Raw genomic sequence first — 19870 nt, forward strand, 5'->3', positions numbered from 1 at the left:
GTTCCTTCTCTGCAGTAAGTTTTGCTCTGAGAAGGCTGCTGAGCATATAGTGCAACATGGGATCTAATGACTAATCCTGAACTTTCCCATATCGAAACAGAAATTTCATTCTGTTTGCACAAAAATACATTTTCCAGTGCACGTGGATGGGGACACCTCTGGAGAAAAGAGCAGGTGAGTCTCTTTATATGGGTGGGTTCTGCTCCCACTTCCCCCACACAGGAGTTCATGCCATTGCTGTGGTATGGTCCAGCTCTCAGAGAGGCAAGGTTTGGAGGAGAGGTGAGTCTGCGTTTCTATGCTCCTGGCTCAACACGGGTCTCCTCAGGTCACCACAGTGAACGGGAAGCCCGGTTTGGCTGTAGCCAGCCTGTGACGGGTGATTTCAGAGCTGTCACCATAACCATTCTCACTTCAGTAAAGAGATGGGAGCTTTGTGTGGTAGCACTTCACCTTACCAAGGTGTGCTGGGCTGTTTCATGAAGAGTGAGTAGTTTGGGAGTAAAAGAAAGAGTCTTTGGTTTTTGAAACTTTCTTTGCTGGTCATGCTTCTAGAAGTGATTGCCTTGGGTGGTAAGCCATTCTGCTGTAGGAAGCTGTGCCGCATCCCTGCTGACTGGAAGGCAGCCAGTGTTGCTGGAATCTACAAAAAGGGTGTGAGGGAAGACCCAGGGAACTACTGACCTGTTAGTCTAACCTCACTTCCTGGAAAACTGAGAGAATATTATACTGAGTACTGCTGAAAGGTATTTAAAGAACAATGCAATCATCAGGCACAGTCAACACAGGTTCACAAAGGGGAAGTCCTGTTTAACAATTTGATATCCTTCTAGGACAAGGTCCCCCACCCAGTGGGTGAAGGGAAGACAGCGGATGTAGTTTTTTCAGATTTTAGGAAGGCTTTTGGTACTGTCCCTTACAGCATCCTTCTGGACCTCTCGTCCAGCTGTGAGATGAACAGGTTGACAGTGCACTGCATGAAGAACTGGCTGAAGGGCAGAGCTTAAAGGGTTGTAGTGAATGGGGTTACACCTGGCTGGTGACTGGTCCCCAGCGGTGTTCTCAGGGCTCAGTCCTAGGGCCAGTCCTGTTCGATGTATTTATCAGCCATCCGGATGCAGGAGCTGAAGGCACCATCAGCAAGTTTGTTGATGGAACCCAACTGGCAGGTGCTGTTGACTCCCTGGAGGGGAGGTCTAGATGAAGTGGAGCATTGGGCTATGATTAATGGGTTGAAGCTGAACAAATGCCGGATTCTACGCCTAGGGCGGAGTAATGCCAGGCACAAGTATAAGTTTGGAAAGGCATGGCTGGAGAGCAGCCCTGCAGAAAGGGATCTGGGAGTGCTGGTTGAGAACAGACTCAAGAGAAGCCAGCAGTGAGCCCAGGCGGCTAAGAGGGCAAAGCATGTCCTGGGGTGCATCAAACACAGCATAACCAGCCGGCCAAGGGAGGGGATTATCCCGTTGTATTTAGCATTGTGTGGCCTCACCTCCAGTACTGTGTGTAGTTCTGGGTCCTACCATCTGAGAAGGATGTGAAGGCCCTTGAATGTGTCCAAAGGAGGGCAACCAAGCTGGCGACAGGGTTGGAAGGCATGTCCTCTGAGGAGTGGCTGGGCACTCTGGGTTTGTCCCATTGGGAGAAAAGGTGACTGAGGGGCAACCTCACTGCTCCCTGCAGCTTGCCAAGGAGGGGATGCAGAGCGGGAGGTGCCGAGCTCTTCTCCCTGGGATCCAGGGACAGGACGCGTGGGAATGGCTCAAAGCTGCACCAGGGGAGGTGCAGACCTGACAGCAGGAAACATTTCTTTACCGAGAGGGTGTTCAAACACAGGAACGGGCTTCCTCGAGAGGTAGTCGATGCCCCAAGCCCATCAGTGTTTGAGAGGCACTTGGACATTGCCCTTAATAACGTGCTTTAACTTGGTCAGCCCCAAATTGATCAGGCAACTGGCCTAGATGATCTTTGTGGGTCCCTTCCACCTGAAAGAGTCTATTCTAATCTATTCCATCCCTCCAGCCACTGACAGTGCAGTCGATTACTTTTCTTACCATAAGTGCAGTAAGGTCTGGGACAGACTTCTGGAAATCCTGCAGACAAAAGATAAAATGGATCACAAAAGGGATTATTCAGTTTGTCTGTGATAACAAAGGTTGAGATCTGGGAGGTGTCCTCTTCCTTCTAGGGCCAGTGATGCCAGTAACTGGCAAGACAGGAGGATACAACATGTGTAAAAGTCCTGGCTCATTGGAAAGCCTCAACATGAAAGCTAATAATTTTGTTTGTCCAACCCTGTATCTGGGAGGGTACTAAATAATACAAATCTATTCTGGGGCACAGAGGATTGAATCCATAGTTTCTTCACCTAGTGTGGAGGTCAGGAGGCACAAACTCAATGAGCTGAAGGAATATGTATTTTGCAGTTTCTTTCTCTCATGTGTAGCTCCAAAAAGTAGGAGGACTGGCAGCGAAAAGGAGGAAGACAGGCAAAGTTTTCACCCAGTCTGATGTATATTGGCTCCATCAACAGATGAAAGCAGGGTGGTGTAATAAGAAAGTGTGATTAAGCTGGAATCAGCAGAGTGAAATCCACAGAATGCTGTTTGTTAATCCAAAAGCTTGGGCAACCACCGCAGCAGTGCAAGGCTCCTGTGTCAAAACCCCAGAATCTTTGCTAGGGGCCTTCACTCAGCTTAGCCTGGGGTGGGCTTAGAGTGACTTGGCTGAGCCACCTCAGGTGTCTCTCCACTGCTCTGAACCTCAGGAACACATTATTAGCATCTGTGCAGACAAATCTATCAGAATGGAGGTTTTCCTCCATCTGCCTGTTGGAAATGACCTTGCAACATTGTAGCATGAACCAATTCCTCTTTGAGGCAATATCTTCAGTGCATGATTGACACTTATCTAGGTCCAGGCACCAGATGTGTATTTTACAGAGAATGCAATCCCAGTTGTGACGGTTTCTTTGACTTAAATTCAGGATTGCAAATGGAGTAGCTTTTATTGGACTTGCAACACGCAAGGTTTTTCAGCATCTCCTGGTGTGCTAAGGTGACTGTTCCTCTTTGGTTTCAGCTAGTCTTGCATTATCTTTGCAAACCTCTGGGAACAATAAGCATTTTCAGACCTTGTAGCTGTCAAGGCACAGTGACATTAGGAAAGTTGCACCTGCTTAGTCAGGCAATAATCCTTCTAATGGTAAGAACTGTTGGCTTGCTGGAGTCTTCTAGCACTCCAGAGTGGACTGGTGTGCCTGTGTGGTCTCCTTGTTCTTTTGTCCTGAGGACAATGGGAACAATAGTAAAAAACAAACAGTTAAAGAACAGTAGACTTCTCCAGACCTTGCAGCCAGCAGGTAATGGAGCAGAACTGGTTCTTTATTTACCTCTTTGGAGTAGGTTTGACCTCAGTCTTCATATTTATGAAGGACAGCAGGTTAACCCCATCAGTGGAGTCTCACAAAAGATACTACTTGAAAGTCCTGTTGTGCTTCAAAGGAAAGTCAGTAAAGCATTGTCCTCAGGCTCCACAGAAGGCAAAGGGATTACGTTCCTTTTTGCAGAAACAGCCGGTGCTGCTCGCTGTCATGGAGAAAGCTGTTTCAGTAGGCAAGCCCATCTAGGAGGTATGTCAGAAACGTTTGCTGCCTGGTCTTGTTTGGAACAGTTTGTGTACAGGAAGTGGCTATATTGCCAGGTGATAAAAATTCATTCCTGTCCAAACTGATAAAACTCCTAAGAACAGGCCGGGGGGGCTGTGAAGCCCTTTCTGGCTGCCCAGGCCACCACAAGCTGCTCCTCGGTGCAGGTTGGGTGCTACAGAGGCCACAGCTTCTCCAGAGACATCAGAAGAGTTGTGACAAGACCCTGGCAGTCCTTTAGTTGCCTTGCCCTGGGGTCTGCTCCTTGCAGAGGCACAGAGGAGCTCGTTAATCAATAAATAAATAAATAAACCAGCTCAGAGCCCCAGGGAAATTACCTAAAAATGAAGGCAAGGTTCTGGGTGCTGCAGCTCACGCTTTCCTGTCTGTGCCTCTCCCTGCCCAGCATAGGCAGAGCCGTGCCTCGGGGACTGAGCAGCCGTGCTGACCATGAGCGAACAGAGTCACGTCAACAGCCTGTTCCTCAACGAGGACGCAGCCAAGCGGCTCAATGCCGAGAGCCGGGTACAGCGCTTCCAGCAGGCGGTGCAGAAGCGGGCAGCGCGGGCCAAGAAGCGGATGAACAGCATCACCGCTGACACCGCTAAAAGCTTCTTCAGGAGAAATGCCTTCGTCCTCTTCACCATTGCTGCAGTCTTACTAGGTACGGAGTCGGTGGCAACACTGGGCACCATTTATAAATGTGGGGAAAGGTTTGTTTATTCTACAAAGAATTTATTTAATCGTAACGATCTGGCTGGGGAGGTAAAGGTGATGAGCTGACAGCACAAAGTACTGTCCACCTCAGGAGTACCTTTATGTGCCAGAACAATAGACTATGCAGAGGGGCTGTGTGAGGGAGTCCTTGTTGATCCCTCCTGGCTGCAGCTTAGGAACAGTCTACAACAGAAAGGGTTTGATGGTCCAGCTCTACCAATCCTCATGAAAAATCACTCCAGTTTGTTCAGAGGCTTCTTGTCAGTGCAGCTGCAGGCACCAGGGCTCTTCAGATTCATCCCACAGCTTTAGCGTGACAGGTCCAGGAGGGGGAACTGATGCAAAGGGCTGAGATACAGCGCAAACTAAATCCGCTTAGCAGATAGTGGATTGTCCCTAGCTTTTGATCCAGGCTATATGTCTCTAACTCACTGGCCAAACTCAAGCTTTAAGAGGTGGGTGGACAAAGTCTCTGAACTGTGTAGTCACACTTAGGTTGGTCTGGGAGATCATTTCTCTGGTCACAGCATTTTTGTGTTTATGAGCTTCCTGGGAACAGATCCAAGAGGAGCAGCAGACAGAGCAACAAGGAGACCTGTGGTTTAGCACGAGGCTCCCATGCATATAAATATGTCAGAGGGAGAGAGAGTGCATACAGTAAAAACTGGATCATGGCCTTTTAGAAAAAGAAAGAACATTTGCTCCTTTGGGGAGAGGAGGAGCTGAAAGGAGATGAGAAAGAGAAAAGCCACACTGTAGGACTGAGGGACAGACCACTGGATCACACTGTCCCATTTCCATTCTCATCCCTTGCTGATCCACAGGGATCATCCTGGCATTTTCCCTCCGGCCCTACCAGCTGACCTATCGCCAGATCAAGTACTTCTCCTTCCCCGGCGAGCTGCTCATGCGTATGCTCCAGATGTTGGTTCTTCCTCTCATTGTTTCCAGCTTGATTACAGGTGAGAATTGCTTTCTGCTGCTTTCAGGCAAGGCAATAACCAGCACAGACAGATGCTAGCTGTTGTTGGAGCACCCCTTTGTACCCCAGCTGGAGGCGCTTGGGTTAGCTTGGCTAATAGTGACCTGATAGGCCTGAACCTACAGCTGTAGTCCACATGATTCACACTCATAACCCTGCTGGCTCAGCAAGGGGGAAGGGAAGCAGAAGGGGGAGCAGAAGGCCTTGTGCTTTCTCAGAAAACTGGAGAGGACACAATGTGGTGTTTCTGATGCCCAGCACTTGAGCACTATCAAGGATGTCATCATACATAACCTCAAACATCAACAAGTTTGTTGCCCAAGTCAACTTCAGATTTTCTCCAGCCTAGGGAAGGTCAGTTTGTGTCAGTCCAAAAGAGCTGGAGGTGATCACCAGCTGGACAGCTTGCTTTATCCAGGTCCTCATAGAAGACATGCCAGCCAGCCAAGCTTTCAGGCAGCAGAAGGGACTGCAAGGCATTCCACCTCCTGAAACATCCCACCATTAGGGACTTAAAAGCCCAATGTGCTGGGAGGGCATTATTGCCCTTCTGAGAGCTTTAGGAGGAAATTGCTATATTCCCAACTGCAGCCTAAGACCCACCAGTGCTACGCTTCTTCATAACGACAAGTCACATTCTCCCGTACCAACATCACCCAGGAGCTCCAAAGAGCTCCGAAGTCTGCCCCTCTGTGCTTCCTAGGGACCCCAGCTCCCTGTCCGACTCACGCATGCACCCTGCACACTTTGAATCTTCCTTGGGCTTCCCCTTTGCCTCTAAGACAATAAACTTTCTCACTTTATCTCTCTGTGTGACCCCGCAGGAATGGCCTCGCTGGATGGCAGAGCCTCAGGGAAGATGGGGATGCGGGCTGTTGTCTACTACATGGTGACAACAATCATAGCAGTGTTCATTGGCATCCTCATGGTGATCATCATCCATCCAGGAAAAGGATCTAAGGACAAGCTTCACCGAGAAGGCAGAATTGAGCAGGTGCAGACCACAGATGCCTTCATGGACTTGGTGAGGTAGGTGAACAAGATGGTTTCATGTTGAGACCATTTCAGTGATATTTGATTCCTCCATGGAATGTCCTTTTGAAGTGTCACAGCTTTAGGCATACACTCTTAGGCAGAGGTTTATGGCTGTCTTGCCCAGCCTACTACTTCTAGCTCAGCCTAGCTAGCTGGCTTTGCCACTCTGAGATTGAATGCTTAGCCTGGAGCTCTGGAGCCTAGCCCTTCTGTTCGAGGTATTTAATGCAAGAGGCCAAGGTGTGCTCAGAAAAAAGGTAATGAAAACAATGACTGCGTGCCCTTCAGAAATTCACCCATCAAAGGCTGCTCCAAATACCCATCTTCATTGACCCAAGGAAACAGAGGAAGTGATTCCCAAGACATTGTCTCTCCCTCCCTTGCTGCGACCTTACACAGCACACCATCTCAAGTGGCATGAAGCATTGTTTCTGAGGCAGAAAGTAACAAAGAGCTCAAACAGCTGCAGCAATGAGGCTGAGAGCAAGACAGTATATTAAATATTGTAACATGGTATTGTTTGAAGGTTCAGTTGGGTTTGATGATGTTTTTACAATGTACCCAGTGCTCTGTGTGTGTAGTCTCTTTCCACATAGCTGAAATACAACCTTTTGGAGTCTGAAAAGATGCAGTGGGACTCTGGAAAGACGCAGGGATGTGCCTGGCTCCAGATAAGCATATTGTCATCTTCTGTCAGACAGAAAGGGCCCACCTACTGTGTAGCCTGAGGTGGCACTGTGAGTGTTGTGACCTGAGACACTGCTCCAAGACAGAGGCGCTGGCCAGGAAGCCCATGTTTTCTTGCTAGTCAAACAGGACAATAATTCTTTCCTTGTTTTATTTACTGCAGGAATATGTTCCCACCCAACCTGGTAGAAGCCTGCTTCAAACAGGTATGAAATCCAGCCTGGCCTATAACTTCCCTTTGCACCCTGTGCCCTAGACCATGGTCCAACCTACTTTTCTGAGAGATGGAATAGCAATTGCTTTATGCTGCCTCCCCACTGCCCCAGGTCTGACCGCTCCAGGAGGCACTGCAGTCATTAGTCTGTATTATAGCATCCCACACACAAGCTTTCCAAGTTTTTTGTAGAGGGGGGCTTCAACTTCCATCCCATCCCACACTCAGAGCCAGGAAGGCTTTGTGTCACCTCAGGTAGCAAGCTTGGACTGGCAGTGAAATGGGAACAGGTTCTCCAAGGATATGTCTCTTCTGTAGTGCTAGTGCCCTTAGAAGCAGTACCAAGGGTTACCAGCAAAGCCAGAATATCTTGCTCCTAGGGATTTGAGATGCTCCAATGGTCTCTTTTGACCTTCAGCTCCATGAACTCTTTGATGAAATGCTAGGGAGCTTGAGATCAGGAGAGTTTCCCACACAGATCAGCAGGAACTTGCAGTATTCTCCTTTCTTTAGGAAGGGATGCAAGAGCCTAGCATGTTGTCCTGAGCTCCTGAACCAGCGCCTGTGAGTGCATCTGATAATCTGTGTCGTTTCAGTACAAGACACAGTACAGCACCAGGGTCTTCACCAGAACCATCCTCCACAGCAGCAATGTCACAGCAGGCATGACAACCACTCAGATCCCTGTGCCTGAGAACTTCACTGGCATCCTGGAGAACATCACTCATGCCCTGGGGACCGTCTCCGAGGTGCTGACCTTTGAAGAAGTCATTCCCATCCCGGGCTCAGCCAATGGGGTGAACGCGCTGGGGCTGGTAGTGTTCTCCATGTGCTTCGGTTTGGTGATCGGCAGCATGAAGCAGAAGGGACGGGCCCTGCGGGAGTTCTTTAACTGCCTCAACGAAGCCATCATGAGGCTGGTGGCCATTATCATCTGGTGAGGAGCACAGCCGGTTGGAGCAGGAGGTCTGCAGGTGCAGTTTCCGCTGACCTGATGAGAAGTGGGGTAGCGTTAAGGATGACATGCACAGGAAAAGCAGATGGGCACAGCTCTCCTTTGGCTCCATCAGGCTGGAGGGAAAAGTCTGGATGGGATGTTTGTTCACATTTCATTTCCTGTTTTTTGTTTTTACCTTAGAAATATCAGGTACACCAGGACTTGCTTTCCTTGAGGCTGCTGGAAACATCCTTGGAAGACCAGAGAGCTGGAGTGGAAGATCTCTTAGCCTTACCAGCAGGGGTAGGGTGTGAGGCTTTCCCACCAAAAGCTTTCCTTCCAGCTGTGTTCCAGGAGTCTGACTTAGCTATGAATCACAATAACCTACTGCCACTTCCCTGCTACTCAGGGTGGCACCCGTATGCGTTAGCTCTGAGAGCTGAGTTGGGTTGACAAGGTCAACTCAAAGTTACTGCCTTTCAGTTTGAGGTCTCCCAGATCCTGACTCCCCTAGAGCTCAGCTGCTTGTTGCTTTCTGTTTAAGGCTGCCTCTGCTACATGGCCCACATAACCGAGGCATTGCTGAGATGAGTCTTCTCTAGAAGGCAGCATGTTACCAAATCTCGTTATTTTAAGCCTTGTACCCACCCAGGGCTCATAGTCTAAATAGGCGTTTGTGGTATGTACTGCAAGACAGGAGAGGTGCAGGGCTGGCAGAATACATGGAAATGCATGAATACATGGAAAGGATCTGTCAGCCTGGCACCCTCCCCCATTTTAGAACGCTCCAGCTTTCCTTCCCTGGTCTTCTAGTCACAGTCTTGTACCTCAGAACAACATCCTCAGCACAGGGGGACAGGCTTTGCACAGAAAGACACAAAGGGGAAGAACAACCCTGAGCTCATAGCAGAGCGCTGGGGAGCCCCAGCCCCTCCGGAGTCTCTTCCTCTATGGATGAGCCAGAACTTGGGGCCTTGCTTTCCTAGGAAGAGGTAAGAGATGCCCAAGGGCACAGAAGGGAGAGCAGGAGCACAGTGGAACAAGTAGACCTGCACACTCCTCCCAGAGACAATTCTGAGGTGCCTTCAACACACCCTCCTTCAGCTCCCCCTTCCAGTGAAGGAAGGCAGGGTGTTGATGTGCACATCAGTTACGCTCAGGAAACTGCTTGTGTGCAAACAGTAGGTCGTGTCTGGAGAGACCTCCAGACTGAACAGATCCTGCTGGTACAGGAGGCTGGACTGTCAGCTACAGCCCAGCGCTCCTCCCTGAAGCCACAGTCTGCAGACTGTCTCCCAGGAGCTTGTTTTTCCTAGGGAGATCTGGTCGCTAGCTGCAGCCAAGGATGTCTTCTCAGAGGAAGGTCAGAGGAAATGAAATATTTGTGAAATCCTTTCCTGAAACTTTTCCAAACCTCCCAGGCTAAGTTGGAGTTTGGCATGTGGACCTCTGAGCCTTGTGCATGAATTGCATGTGAGCTCGTGAGCTGGAGAGGCCCAGCCCTGAGAGGTGTGGCCATGGAGCTGGGATTTTCTTTGGTCCCAGTTATTTGTCCATGTTTAGTTTAGTGTCCATGATATTCTCCGTGTCTGTGTTACGGCTTCCTTTCCGTGGAGCCTCACTGCTGCTCATGACATGCATTGTGATGGAGGGGAAAAAGAGCCACAAGGAATGGAAAGGATAGTAGTGTACCTCAAAAGGGGTTTTTATATAAGCCATGGCTGCTTTCACAGGTGTTGGTATGCCCAGTCCTTGCTACACCTGATATGGTTTCCCTATATGTTCCTGTTCCCTAAACGTGAATGTCTGAAGATACCCTAGAGCCTATAGGACACTGTTGCTTTTAGTGCCTGATTCTGTGTTTCTTCTGTACTTCCCTGTGCCTCTCCATAAAAAAAAAAAAAAAAAAAAAAAAAAAAAAAAAAATACTCTCAGCCCAAGCTCTGTTAGGAAATGAAGGGACTCTGAAGACTCCCCTACATAACCTCTGCCATCAATTCTACAAGAAGTGTTGTGGAAGCATATAGGGAACCCAAAAGGAGGAGGAAACCTCCACTGTGCCCAAGTTGTGAGCACAACAGAGTGCTGGGGTCCCCGAAAGTGCAACAAGAGCTGGTTTTTGACCATGTGGTGAACAAGTCCCACCTATCTCCAGGTTTCCAGAAAAGAAACCAGCAACATCATCCAACAATTAGGCTCAATGAGCACTTCTGGTGTGCTGGCTTACAGGGATTTGTCCAGACAGTATGCAGTAGAGCTGGTGTGAAAGTGTGGGTGCCAGTTCTGAGCATTGGCCTTGTGTTTCTGCCACAGGTATGCTCCAGTTGGGATCATGTTTTTAATTGCTGGCAAAATCCTGGAGATGGATGACCTAGCAGTGATGGGAGGCCAGCTGGGGATGTACACGCTCACTGTCATCGTTGGACTCCTCATTCATGCCCTCTGCATCCTGCCGCTGCTCTACTTCATCGTCACTCACAGAAACCCCTGGGTATTCATTGCAGGGCTTCTGCAGGCTCTCATCACAGCCCTGGGCACCTCCTCAAGGTACGACAGCTACGTAAGACTAGGGTTGGGGCTGGTGTGGATACTGGCACTTCTCAGCACTCCAGTGCCATGCAGCACTGTGGTCTCACAACTTCTAGCACTAGCAGCTTTTTGCACAGGTCCAGCCAAGCTCACTTGAGAGTGGAAAGAGTCCCATTCCCCTGCTCAGAAGCCCTAATCACGTGGCCACCTCAAAACATCAGTGCATGGCCCATATTTCTCCTTGCCAAACATGGAGCTGACTCTGCTTGCAGCACTGAAATGCTGAGTTCAGGACAAATATAAAATCTCATTGATTTGCAGCGTTATCCCACGTGCACATACCTCTCACACACACGTGCTTGCACACATTTGCACACTTCTCTCTCCCAGGAGCACATACTGTATGCAGCTGGCATTAAACTTCACCAGTATGTTCAATGACACATACTGCCACACAGCACAGCCAAGGCAAGGGACTGTAAGTAGCTGTTGTTTCACTAAGTTCCGTGTTCCTTGCTATGTTCATTTCCTGGCAAGCCCATAACACTGTCTCCCACATGCATTCTCACACTGAAACACACACAGCATTTTTCCTGCTCACTTTCAGAAATAATTCTCTGCTTTCTCTGCAAGATATATTCTTACACATGGGTCATTCTTATCTTATGCACTAAGGGTGGGTAAGAAAGGACTCGAGATTTTTTAATAGCTGGAAAAGGAGTTTTGGTCTTGAGGCTCTGTCCTACATACCCTGAATCCTCCAACATCACCTTTTGGTGTTATACAAGCATCATCAACCTCAGGGTTACAAAAGCCCTGCCCCAGCCCCCTGAGGAAAGCCATATCTGAATGTGCAACAGCAGCATGCACCATATCTGAGGAAGCCTTGCTTAGACTGTTCTTTCTCCTAGCAGCTTCTGGTCTCTGGCTCACATGGCAGGGTGAAAAAGCAGGTGGGTAAGGTCATAAACCAGCCAGAAGCTGAGTCCCTCCTCCAAAGACAGCATATACCCAATTCATGTTGTTTTTTAAATTCCTTTCAGCTCAGCGACTCTGCCCATCACCTTCAGGTGCTTGGAAGAAAACAATGGTGTGGACAGGCGCATCACGAGGTTTGTCCTGCCTGTGGGAGCTACAATTAACATGGATGGCACAGCTCTGTATGAGGCCCTTGCAGCCATCTTCATTGCACAAGTCAACAACTACGAACTTGACTTCGGGCAGATCATCACAATAAGGTGACTTTTGAAGGAGTTTTGGGACTACAGGAAGGGCTTCAGTTTTGTTTGCTTATCTGAGGTGTGTTCAGGTTCCTCTTTTGCTCAGAAGATACAATGAGGGGGGGAAAGTACGGAAAAGAAGGGTGTACTACACCTCCAAGTGTCGAGGCACATGGTTTGGGTACCATGTCCCTGAGGCTCCACTTGAGCCCTTATTGCATTTCCAGGTCTGGGCCATCCCTTAGCCAAAGCTGCAGTGTGCAGCCTGTTATGAATGGGTGCCTGGCAGCAGCGAGCCTGGCTGCTCTCTTGATGTCCCATGTGTCACCACCCTGCCCAGTGACCAGGGCAGAAAGGCTGCCAAGGTGTTTTGTAGATGATGAGTTTGAGCTACTTCCTGACATTTTTGCAAATGTAACTACCTCTTTTCTTCCCTTTGCTGATAGCTGTGCTTTCCTGTTCCCTCCAGCATCACTGCCACAGCAGCCAGCATTGGAGCCGCAGGTATTCCCCAGGCAGGACTGGTGACAATGGTTATAGTGTTGACATCAGTGGGGCTGCCTACTGAAGACATTACGCTGATCATCGCTGTGGACTGGTTTCTGTAAGTTCTCTGCTCAGCAGCATGCACTGTTGCGCGCTTCCTGCCAGTGCTTACAGAGTTCATTTGTGCTCCCAACATCTCTGCTAAAAGCAGTCTCAGTAACCCATATCATTAAGCTTAAAACACGCCCATATCCATGAGACCTTTGTGCAGTAGCCCTCTCTGCCCATGCTGGAGTCTTCACCCTGTGCTCCAGTGACCCAAGGCATCAGAGGCCACCTGCAGATCAAGCCTGGTCACCCATCAGGCAGCCCTTAGTCTGTTTTATCTTAAAAGGCACCCAGAAACTATCTCCAGACTGATAGGGACAGGTTGCACCACTAATAAGCAAATTCACATCGCAGAGTGATGGTTCTGCCCTATCAGACCCAGAAAGTGGTATGGGACTGGGCTGTACAAGGTTGAGGAGTGCTGAGATGGGTGCAGCTAGTCAGCTTAGGCTGCTCCATTCCATCTTGCTTTCCCTTTTAAACCTTGGGACAAGTGATTTCATAGGAGTGCTCTTAGGAACTGGATTGAAGAATGCATTTGTGCATAGTCCTCACTCCCTCAGGCTTCTCAAACAAAACAAAATCCTGACTCAGGGATACACTGCCAGTGTTTGCTCTGTTCTGTATCCTGTACTGCTGGTTTGTAGCCAAAGCAGCCAAAGTCTGCTCCCAGCATTGGCTGAACAGTTGGAAACAGTCTTGCCCAACACCTCCACTTCTGTGACCTGTACATAAGAACAAACTTGGCTGGAAAAAGTCCTGCCTCCTAAGATGCCAGGTTACCTCTCATTCTAGAGGTATCAAAAAGATTGGTTTCAATCAGGTACCAAAAGTCTTATCTGTTGTTACTGCTGAAGGATGTGACGGGTTGCTGCACTGCTGATAGCTTCAGCTCTTACCTACAGTTGTGGTTGTGGAAAATACTTCATTGCAAAGGGCAGTTTAGATTTGCTATATTGCACAAAAAATCTGGTGCCTTGTCTTGGTGTACACTGTCTGTCCATGCTGAGGAAATCTGGTTCCACAGCAGCACTAAGTCATAGGTTTGCACCAGAACTTCTGCACTTTTTGTAAAACAAAATGCAAGCCAAGCGTAACAGATGCGGCCAGGCTGACCTAAGTCTGCAGAGAGGCCTTAGCAGCTCTTCGGAAAGGGAACTGTCCGTGTGGACCCACAATAAGGTTTCTCTCATTTTGTGGCAAGTCCAACACTTCTCAGTGAGAAACTGGGAATACAACAGAGCAGGAACAAATGTGAAGCCTGTGGTCAGAGCTATCAATCAAGGAAGGTTCTCTGGGAGTCATTTTCCTGGCAATGTTGAAGCATCAATTATTAGAGTGACTTTAAAAGTAGAAAAAGTGTCATTGAAGATGTTTCTTGAAGTAGTGTTCATACCCTTAGCTGTTACTAAGAAGCTATATTTGATTTTTCTCTCTGATTTTTCAGGGACCGCCTCAGAACAACCACCAACGTCCTGGGGGATTCTCTGGGGGCTGGCATTGTGGAGCATCTCTCCCGGCATGAGCTGGATGCGCAGGACTGCGAACTTGGTAATTCTGTGATAGAGGAGAAAGAGCGGCTCTCCCAGCTGGTTTGCCCCCAGAACGACACCCACAGGCACCCCAGGAGTGAGACAGCACTGTGAAATCGGGCAGCAGAGCGCAGATTAATGCAGTAAAAAGCCAAGACTTGAAACAGAAGTCCATAGTGGAGGACAGAGAAAGATCCACTCTTCAAGATGCACACTCTTCTCCCCCCTCTGCCACATGCAGTTTTCCCTGATCCCATTTCTCCCCCATCTTTTTCTGACTGGCATTAGAGAAGAAAATTACACTGCAAAGGAAGTTTATTCCACAAAAGCCTGATTTAGTTGTTCTGATGGGGTCCAAGAGTTAGACCTGAGTAAAGAAGACTCAGCGAACAAGCTGGACCAGGAGTTCCTCCATTTCTGAGCTAAAATAGAGCACAGCTAAGTGGCAAGGTGGGTCAGGGACACCACCGCATCTGGACTGGCACCAAAATGTTGCCATGATGACTCTGCCCTACAGGATACTGCTGCAAGGCCTTCACTTTGTCAGTGGCTTCCCCCAGTCACGCAAAGCTTTTAGTACTGGCCATTTAGAGATCTCTGGAGAGCCCCAGCACTCCTGTTCAGCTCTCCACTGGCAAGAGTGTCTATGACAGACACAGTGTCCTCCTTGCTCGCAGTCCTGGTGTTCGCACAGACATGCAGCTGATGCTTCCTGAGAGCTTCTCACTCCTCTGGCAACCCTTCTGGCTGCAGATACTAGAGTCACCCAGCTCCTGATGGAACGTGGGACCACACAGCAGGGACAGGGCTCACTGTGCCGGCTGGTAGCACAAACAGGGGTCAATAGGCTTTTCATTAGTGGAAGCTGCTAAAGGATTGTGAAAGCAGTGAACAATTAAAGAATTTATTATATACATTATTCAGCCTCTGAAACTGCTTTACCAATCTCTGCCAAACACCAGTTAACTTCATTGCTCTTTCGCAAACTGTTCTCTTGGTGAAACCAGAAGGGGAAATGCAAAGTTTAAGAACAGTTTGCCCACCTGAACAGCTGGGTGGTACCTCCATGCCAGGAATGGCTCCCTGCCATCCCAGATTTGCTCAGAAAACAGTTTCACTCCTCATCATAAGACTCCTAAGGAAACTTTTCCTTTGCTCATCTCTGGCTATTTTCCGAAGCAACTTCCCTTGTCACACTGCTCCAGAATGTGCTTCCAAATATCTGTCTTTCTACAGCTCCTTTTGTCTTTTATAGGCATTATCCAATCACTTCTCAGCACTCGTACAAGTTTGGCAGACCCCAAACGTATAAATTCAGGATAAATTTCTCAGTTCCTACCAAATGGAGCTCAGCTTCTGTTTAACACACTTGGATATAAGCCCACACAACAACCAAAACATCTCAGAGGCTCAAGAAAGAAGTAGGGACCTGCTTCATCCATGCTCTATCCCCCTTCCCTGGCACAGCCAGGAACACAGCCTGTATCTCTCACTCCAGTGAACATCAGCAGGGCTTGCTCCATAATATCCAGGTCCATGAACTTCAAGAAAATAACGTCTAGCTATAACCAGGAAGATGTAAAGGATCCACAGTTTTGGGGCTGCTGCAGTGTAGCTGCCCTGCTTTAGAAATGGCTAAGCTCAGGAACAGCAGCAAGCAGCCTCCTATTGCACAGCCAAACTATCTAAACCGGGCAGCTTTTCCTTGAGGTCTGCCCGTTATTCCAAAACCAGTATGTCATTTAAACCCCTTTACCCCGTCTTTCCACACTGATCCTTTTCATCCAGAAACCCTAGCCACACACTCAGAGGTGCATCTAAGTGGACCTCAGGAAAGAAGATCTCAGAGGCATCAGCTGGAGTCAACTTTGCCAACCACAACCACATGACTGCCCGTGATTAGCTCAGGTCCGCAGCACTAACAAAGCTTCCTAAAACACATTTCTTGAGATGTCCAAGCCAGATCCTGAGGCTCTTTTTGGTCCTTCAGGAATCACAGGATTGTATATTGGTGCTGCCATGTTCCACATACTGTAGGCAGAGTATTCTATTTTTATGGGCTGGACGCTTGTAAGGAATCTGAGATAAACGCATCTCTTTCACATGGAAGTGGGTAACAGAGCAGGGTAAATAGCAGTGTATTGTAGTTCCAATTAGTAGTAGCTGGCTCCAGACCCTAAGATAGCAGGTTGTTTCCTGACTGTGGGAGGCAGGTTGCTTATTCTGACAAGAGATCTGCTCCAGCAGGGGGCAAGTGAGCAGGATAACAAATTATTATCCTCCTCTTTGCAGCATTTTTTCGTCTTGTATGAATAGTATTATAATGTCTGCTCTTCTCCTTTCTAGACTAAACAGAGCCCGTATACCCTCACAGGTAATAACTGTTCACGTTCCTCTCCTCTGGACTTTTCCCTCACTGTTCCACGTCTTTCTTAAAGTGGAGTAACTAAAATTTGACGCAACAATCCAACTAAAGATTTATTAGTTCTGATAATACTGAAGAAAGAATATTTCATGTACATTAAGATTTAGATCTTAGACTCAGGTTACCAGAGTTTAACAGGATGCTATGCATCGGCTGATCAGGATAACTGTCCATGCTGCATACATGCAGCAAATTCAAGTCTGTTCATCTTATCTTAAATCTTAGTGAGGTTCAACTCTTACTTTGATGAGATGACTGTATCTAAAGATTGGATCTTAACCAAAGAGTTTTTAAGATACACTGCATTAGTTTGTATCTATAGTGAGCTAAGATAGCTTATCATTAGCACAGCTCAGCTGACATGAGTCTAAACTTTCATAAAGAACAGACCTGCTTACAAAACCTAATAAAGCACTTTATTTATTCTCAACAGCTTGATAACATTGACTCCACTCCAGTGGTAATACATGATAAGTTCCTACATCATTTTAAGCAGAACTGCTGCCTAGCTAGTAATTTCCCAGTCTGTGTTTGTGCAGTTGATTATTGTTATAAATAGTAATTTATATTTGTCCATATTGAACTGCATCTTGTTTTTCTTTTTTTTTTTTCCCCAGACTACTTGTCCAACTTTTCAAGAAAGCATTGAATTCTAATCCTGAACAGACTTCCTGTATATAAAGGGCAAACTGATGGATGAATTGGAAGAAAAGATTGTTGGATTGGACTCTAGCTCAAACGGGAATTAATTCTGGGAAGTCCTATGGCTTGGGTTATAGAGACAGTCAAACTAGGTGATCACAAGGGTCCCTTCTGGCTTTGTAATATATGCACGTGCTTTCTGGTTTAGAGATACTGCAAAGGGTCCTTCCAGCTCAATCATTTTTAAAAACTATCTGGAAGGATTCTAATGATACTTTAATAAAACTCAGCAGCAGTCTAACCTGTTTTCAGTTGCTGTTAGCAGACATGTAAACATATGACAAAAGGGGCTCTCCATACTACATTGCATCGACATGATCTCAGATTGTTCCCACAAAGCAGCACACTCCAAGCCTTGCCATTTGTGATTTTCTGCTTTCAACGTAAGATTAATGGAGCACAATCAAGTAGAGGCCTCATTTTCAAACACTGCAAACCAGTCTTCCATGGGGAATTTCAGAATACAGCAGACAGTTTTTTGCTCTGGTGTTTACCCATGTTGTTAACCAGTTAATGATTGGGATTATCTACCTGTTTACAGTACCCAAACAGTAAAGTATTGTCAGGAATTTGCAAATATATATATATATATGAGAAAGGGGTGCATGTGCACGGTTAATTTTTTGTTGCTAAACCAAGAAGGAAAGGCAAGACTAAACTCTTGCTCTGTAAAGCTGCATACTTCATTTTGATGCCCACCTTGATTTACCCAACTAATCCCATCCTTAAAACAACAGAGGCTATTTTACTTCATTGCAGTAATGAGTCTCTAACAAAGCAAAGTTTACCAGGAAGGAGCTCAGTGCATGCTGATTTTGAGTTATACCTGCTGGTGACATGAGAACTTCTCAATGTATATATAAAATACTCCACTTTGTCTTTGAATTCCCTGCGTATATCCCAAGGACCCACGTTCCCACTGCACCCAACTTGGCAAGGAGGCAGGCGTGAAGAGCTCAGCCAAGTATACAAATGTTTGTACCCCTTCCAAACCCAAAGATGACCTTGTACTAGCTCAGCCTTCAAAACTGGATAACTGAAAGTATTAAATCATTTTATCAACTGTCTTTTTAAATGTCAGATACTTGAGAGTTTATGCAGTCTTTTCTTTACTGCAGTCCTGCTGCTTCTACTTGCAGAAACTTTCTGAATGTCTCCTATTTGCAAACAGATTGATTCCTAATGATTAGATGGGCAACATTTGGGATGAAACAGAGAGCTATCTCAATGCATACATACCTGAGGAGCTCTTGGATTAGGCTACATCTCTTCAAAATTAATTTTAAGAGAGAAAATCCATGAAGAATATGGATTTTCAGACAATAGGCCATGTGTCACATTATGCATGTGATATGTGCGCATTGTTTCAGGAGTCAGATCTGCCTGTGAAGACTGCCCTGAAATTTTAAGTCCTTCTTTTGCTGTGCCCAAGGAAGAAAGAGATAACTGGAAATCAGTGCTGTACAGTGTGTTCATAGCATTCTGGCAGTTTGACTATGTTAATTCCTGAGGGCTTTTTCTTCATGCTGTGAGTTTCAGTGTTAATAAAGATAGTTTGCATATTTGAAAAATAAAGGGAATTTTTTCCACAATGCTTTCCACGGTGGGGTTTTTTTTCTATTATTTTTCCTCAGGTCCATGACCTTACAAAGTTAGGGACATTACTTTTAGCATTATGTATTACACTTCCTTATCTCCATGTGCCTGTGTCATGGGGTCAAATACCAAATTCAGAATTTTTACAAGGCCTCTCCCTAAAGCTTTTTCTTTGATGCCATCTTTTGCATATGTCCATGAATTGGCAAAGCTGCACGAAGCTTACCTGACATGCAGTACACAGCACACAAACATAATTCCATCTGGTAATACACCCCAAAGATTATGTGGAAGAGGTCTCTGAGGTTTAAACAATAACGAGTTTACATTACTCACTGAAATGTTGCACTAATGGCATGATGTTTGAGCAACGTGAAAGCTGTTAGTTCTTCTCCCCTTGACATCCCTTTTCTTGTCTTCTGTTCCCTAAGGGACAGGAACCGAGGTGAGTAACATGGCTGATGGCATAAAGGCATCACCAGTCAGGGCCCAGTCCCACAGCACCCAAGAAAGGCAAGCGGCACAGACTCAGAAGTGGTGGCCAGGTCCAGCTAAGAGTTCACACCATAAGACAACAGCACAGTGATGAAGCAGGTCTGAGGTAGGGGCCCCACATGAGGCTGCCCAGGGCCATTAAGGCTCTCAGAGTACGTATGCAATCAAGTCCACACCTCCTGCCCTTGCAGCCATGCAGACTCTCCTGTGTGGTGCAGGTGGTTTGGTTGAGGGACCTCTGGAGATCATCTAGTCAAACCCCTCTGCTCAAAACAAGGTCAACCCAAGCAGGTCACTCAGGACTTTGTCCTGCTGGATTTTGAACATCTCCAAGGATGTAGGTTCCACAGCCTGTCTGGGCAACCTGCCCCAGTGCTCAGCCACCCTCAGAGTAAATGAGTTTTTCTTGCTTAAATAGAAATTCTTGTATTTTAATTTGTGCCCATTGCCTCTTGTCCTTTCACTGGAAACCACTGAGACAAGCCTCAAGGCTCCCTTGAATGTTTAAATTTCATTAAATCTTTCAACAGCTGGAAAAATGGGCTGACAGGAATGAAGT

The 19870-nt window shown here is 47.2% G+C and overlaps 1 protein-coding gene across 13 annotated transcripts in view; it reads left to right on the forward strand.

The window, feature by feature from the left end:
- LOC101922769 (excitatory amino acid transporter 4) overlaps window positions 1-18812 on the forward strand; it is a 34520-nt gene extending 15708 nt beyond the window's left edge. For 4 of the 13 annotated variants that reach the window (XM_055806016.1, XM_005234992.4, XM_055806015.1 and 1 more), the window contains 10 exons: window positions 101-174; window positions 4053-4310; window positions 5188-5325; window positions 6170-6374; window positions 7231-7273; window positions 7878-8218; window positions 10532-10765; window positions 11791-11985; window positions 12437-12571; window positions 14009-15012. In XM_055806016.1, coding sequence (XP_055661991.1) covers window positions 4097-4310; window positions 5188-5325; window positions 6170-6374; window positions 7231-7273; window positions 7878-8218; window positions 10532-10765; window positions 11791-11985; window positions 12437-12571; window positions 14009-14207 — 1704 coding nt within the window. In that variant the 5' untranslated portion in view covers window positions 101-174; window positions 4053-4096 and the 3' untranslated portion in view covers window positions 14208-15012. Of the gene's footprint in view, window positions 1-2; window positions 175-4052; window positions 4311-5187; window positions 5326-6169; window positions 6375-7230; window positions 7274-7877; window positions 8219-10531; window positions 10766-11790; window positions 11986-12436; window positions 12572-14008; window positions 15013-16439; window positions 16468-17135 lie in introns of those variants that run through there. The other 9 variants (XM_027783216.2, XM_027783218.2, XM_027783217.2 and 6 more) reach the window with 6 other exon arrangements.
- The last annotated feature ends 1058 nt before the right edge of the window (window positions 18813-19870 follow it).

The sequence above is a fragment of the Falco peregrinus genome, chromosome 5 (genome assembly GCF_023634155.1).
Source record: "Falco peregrinus isolate bFalPer1 chromosome 5, bFalPer1.pri, whole genome shotgun sequence".
Lineage (NCBI taxonomy): Eukaryota > Metazoa > Chordata > Aves > Falconiformes > Falconidae > Falco > Falco peregrinus.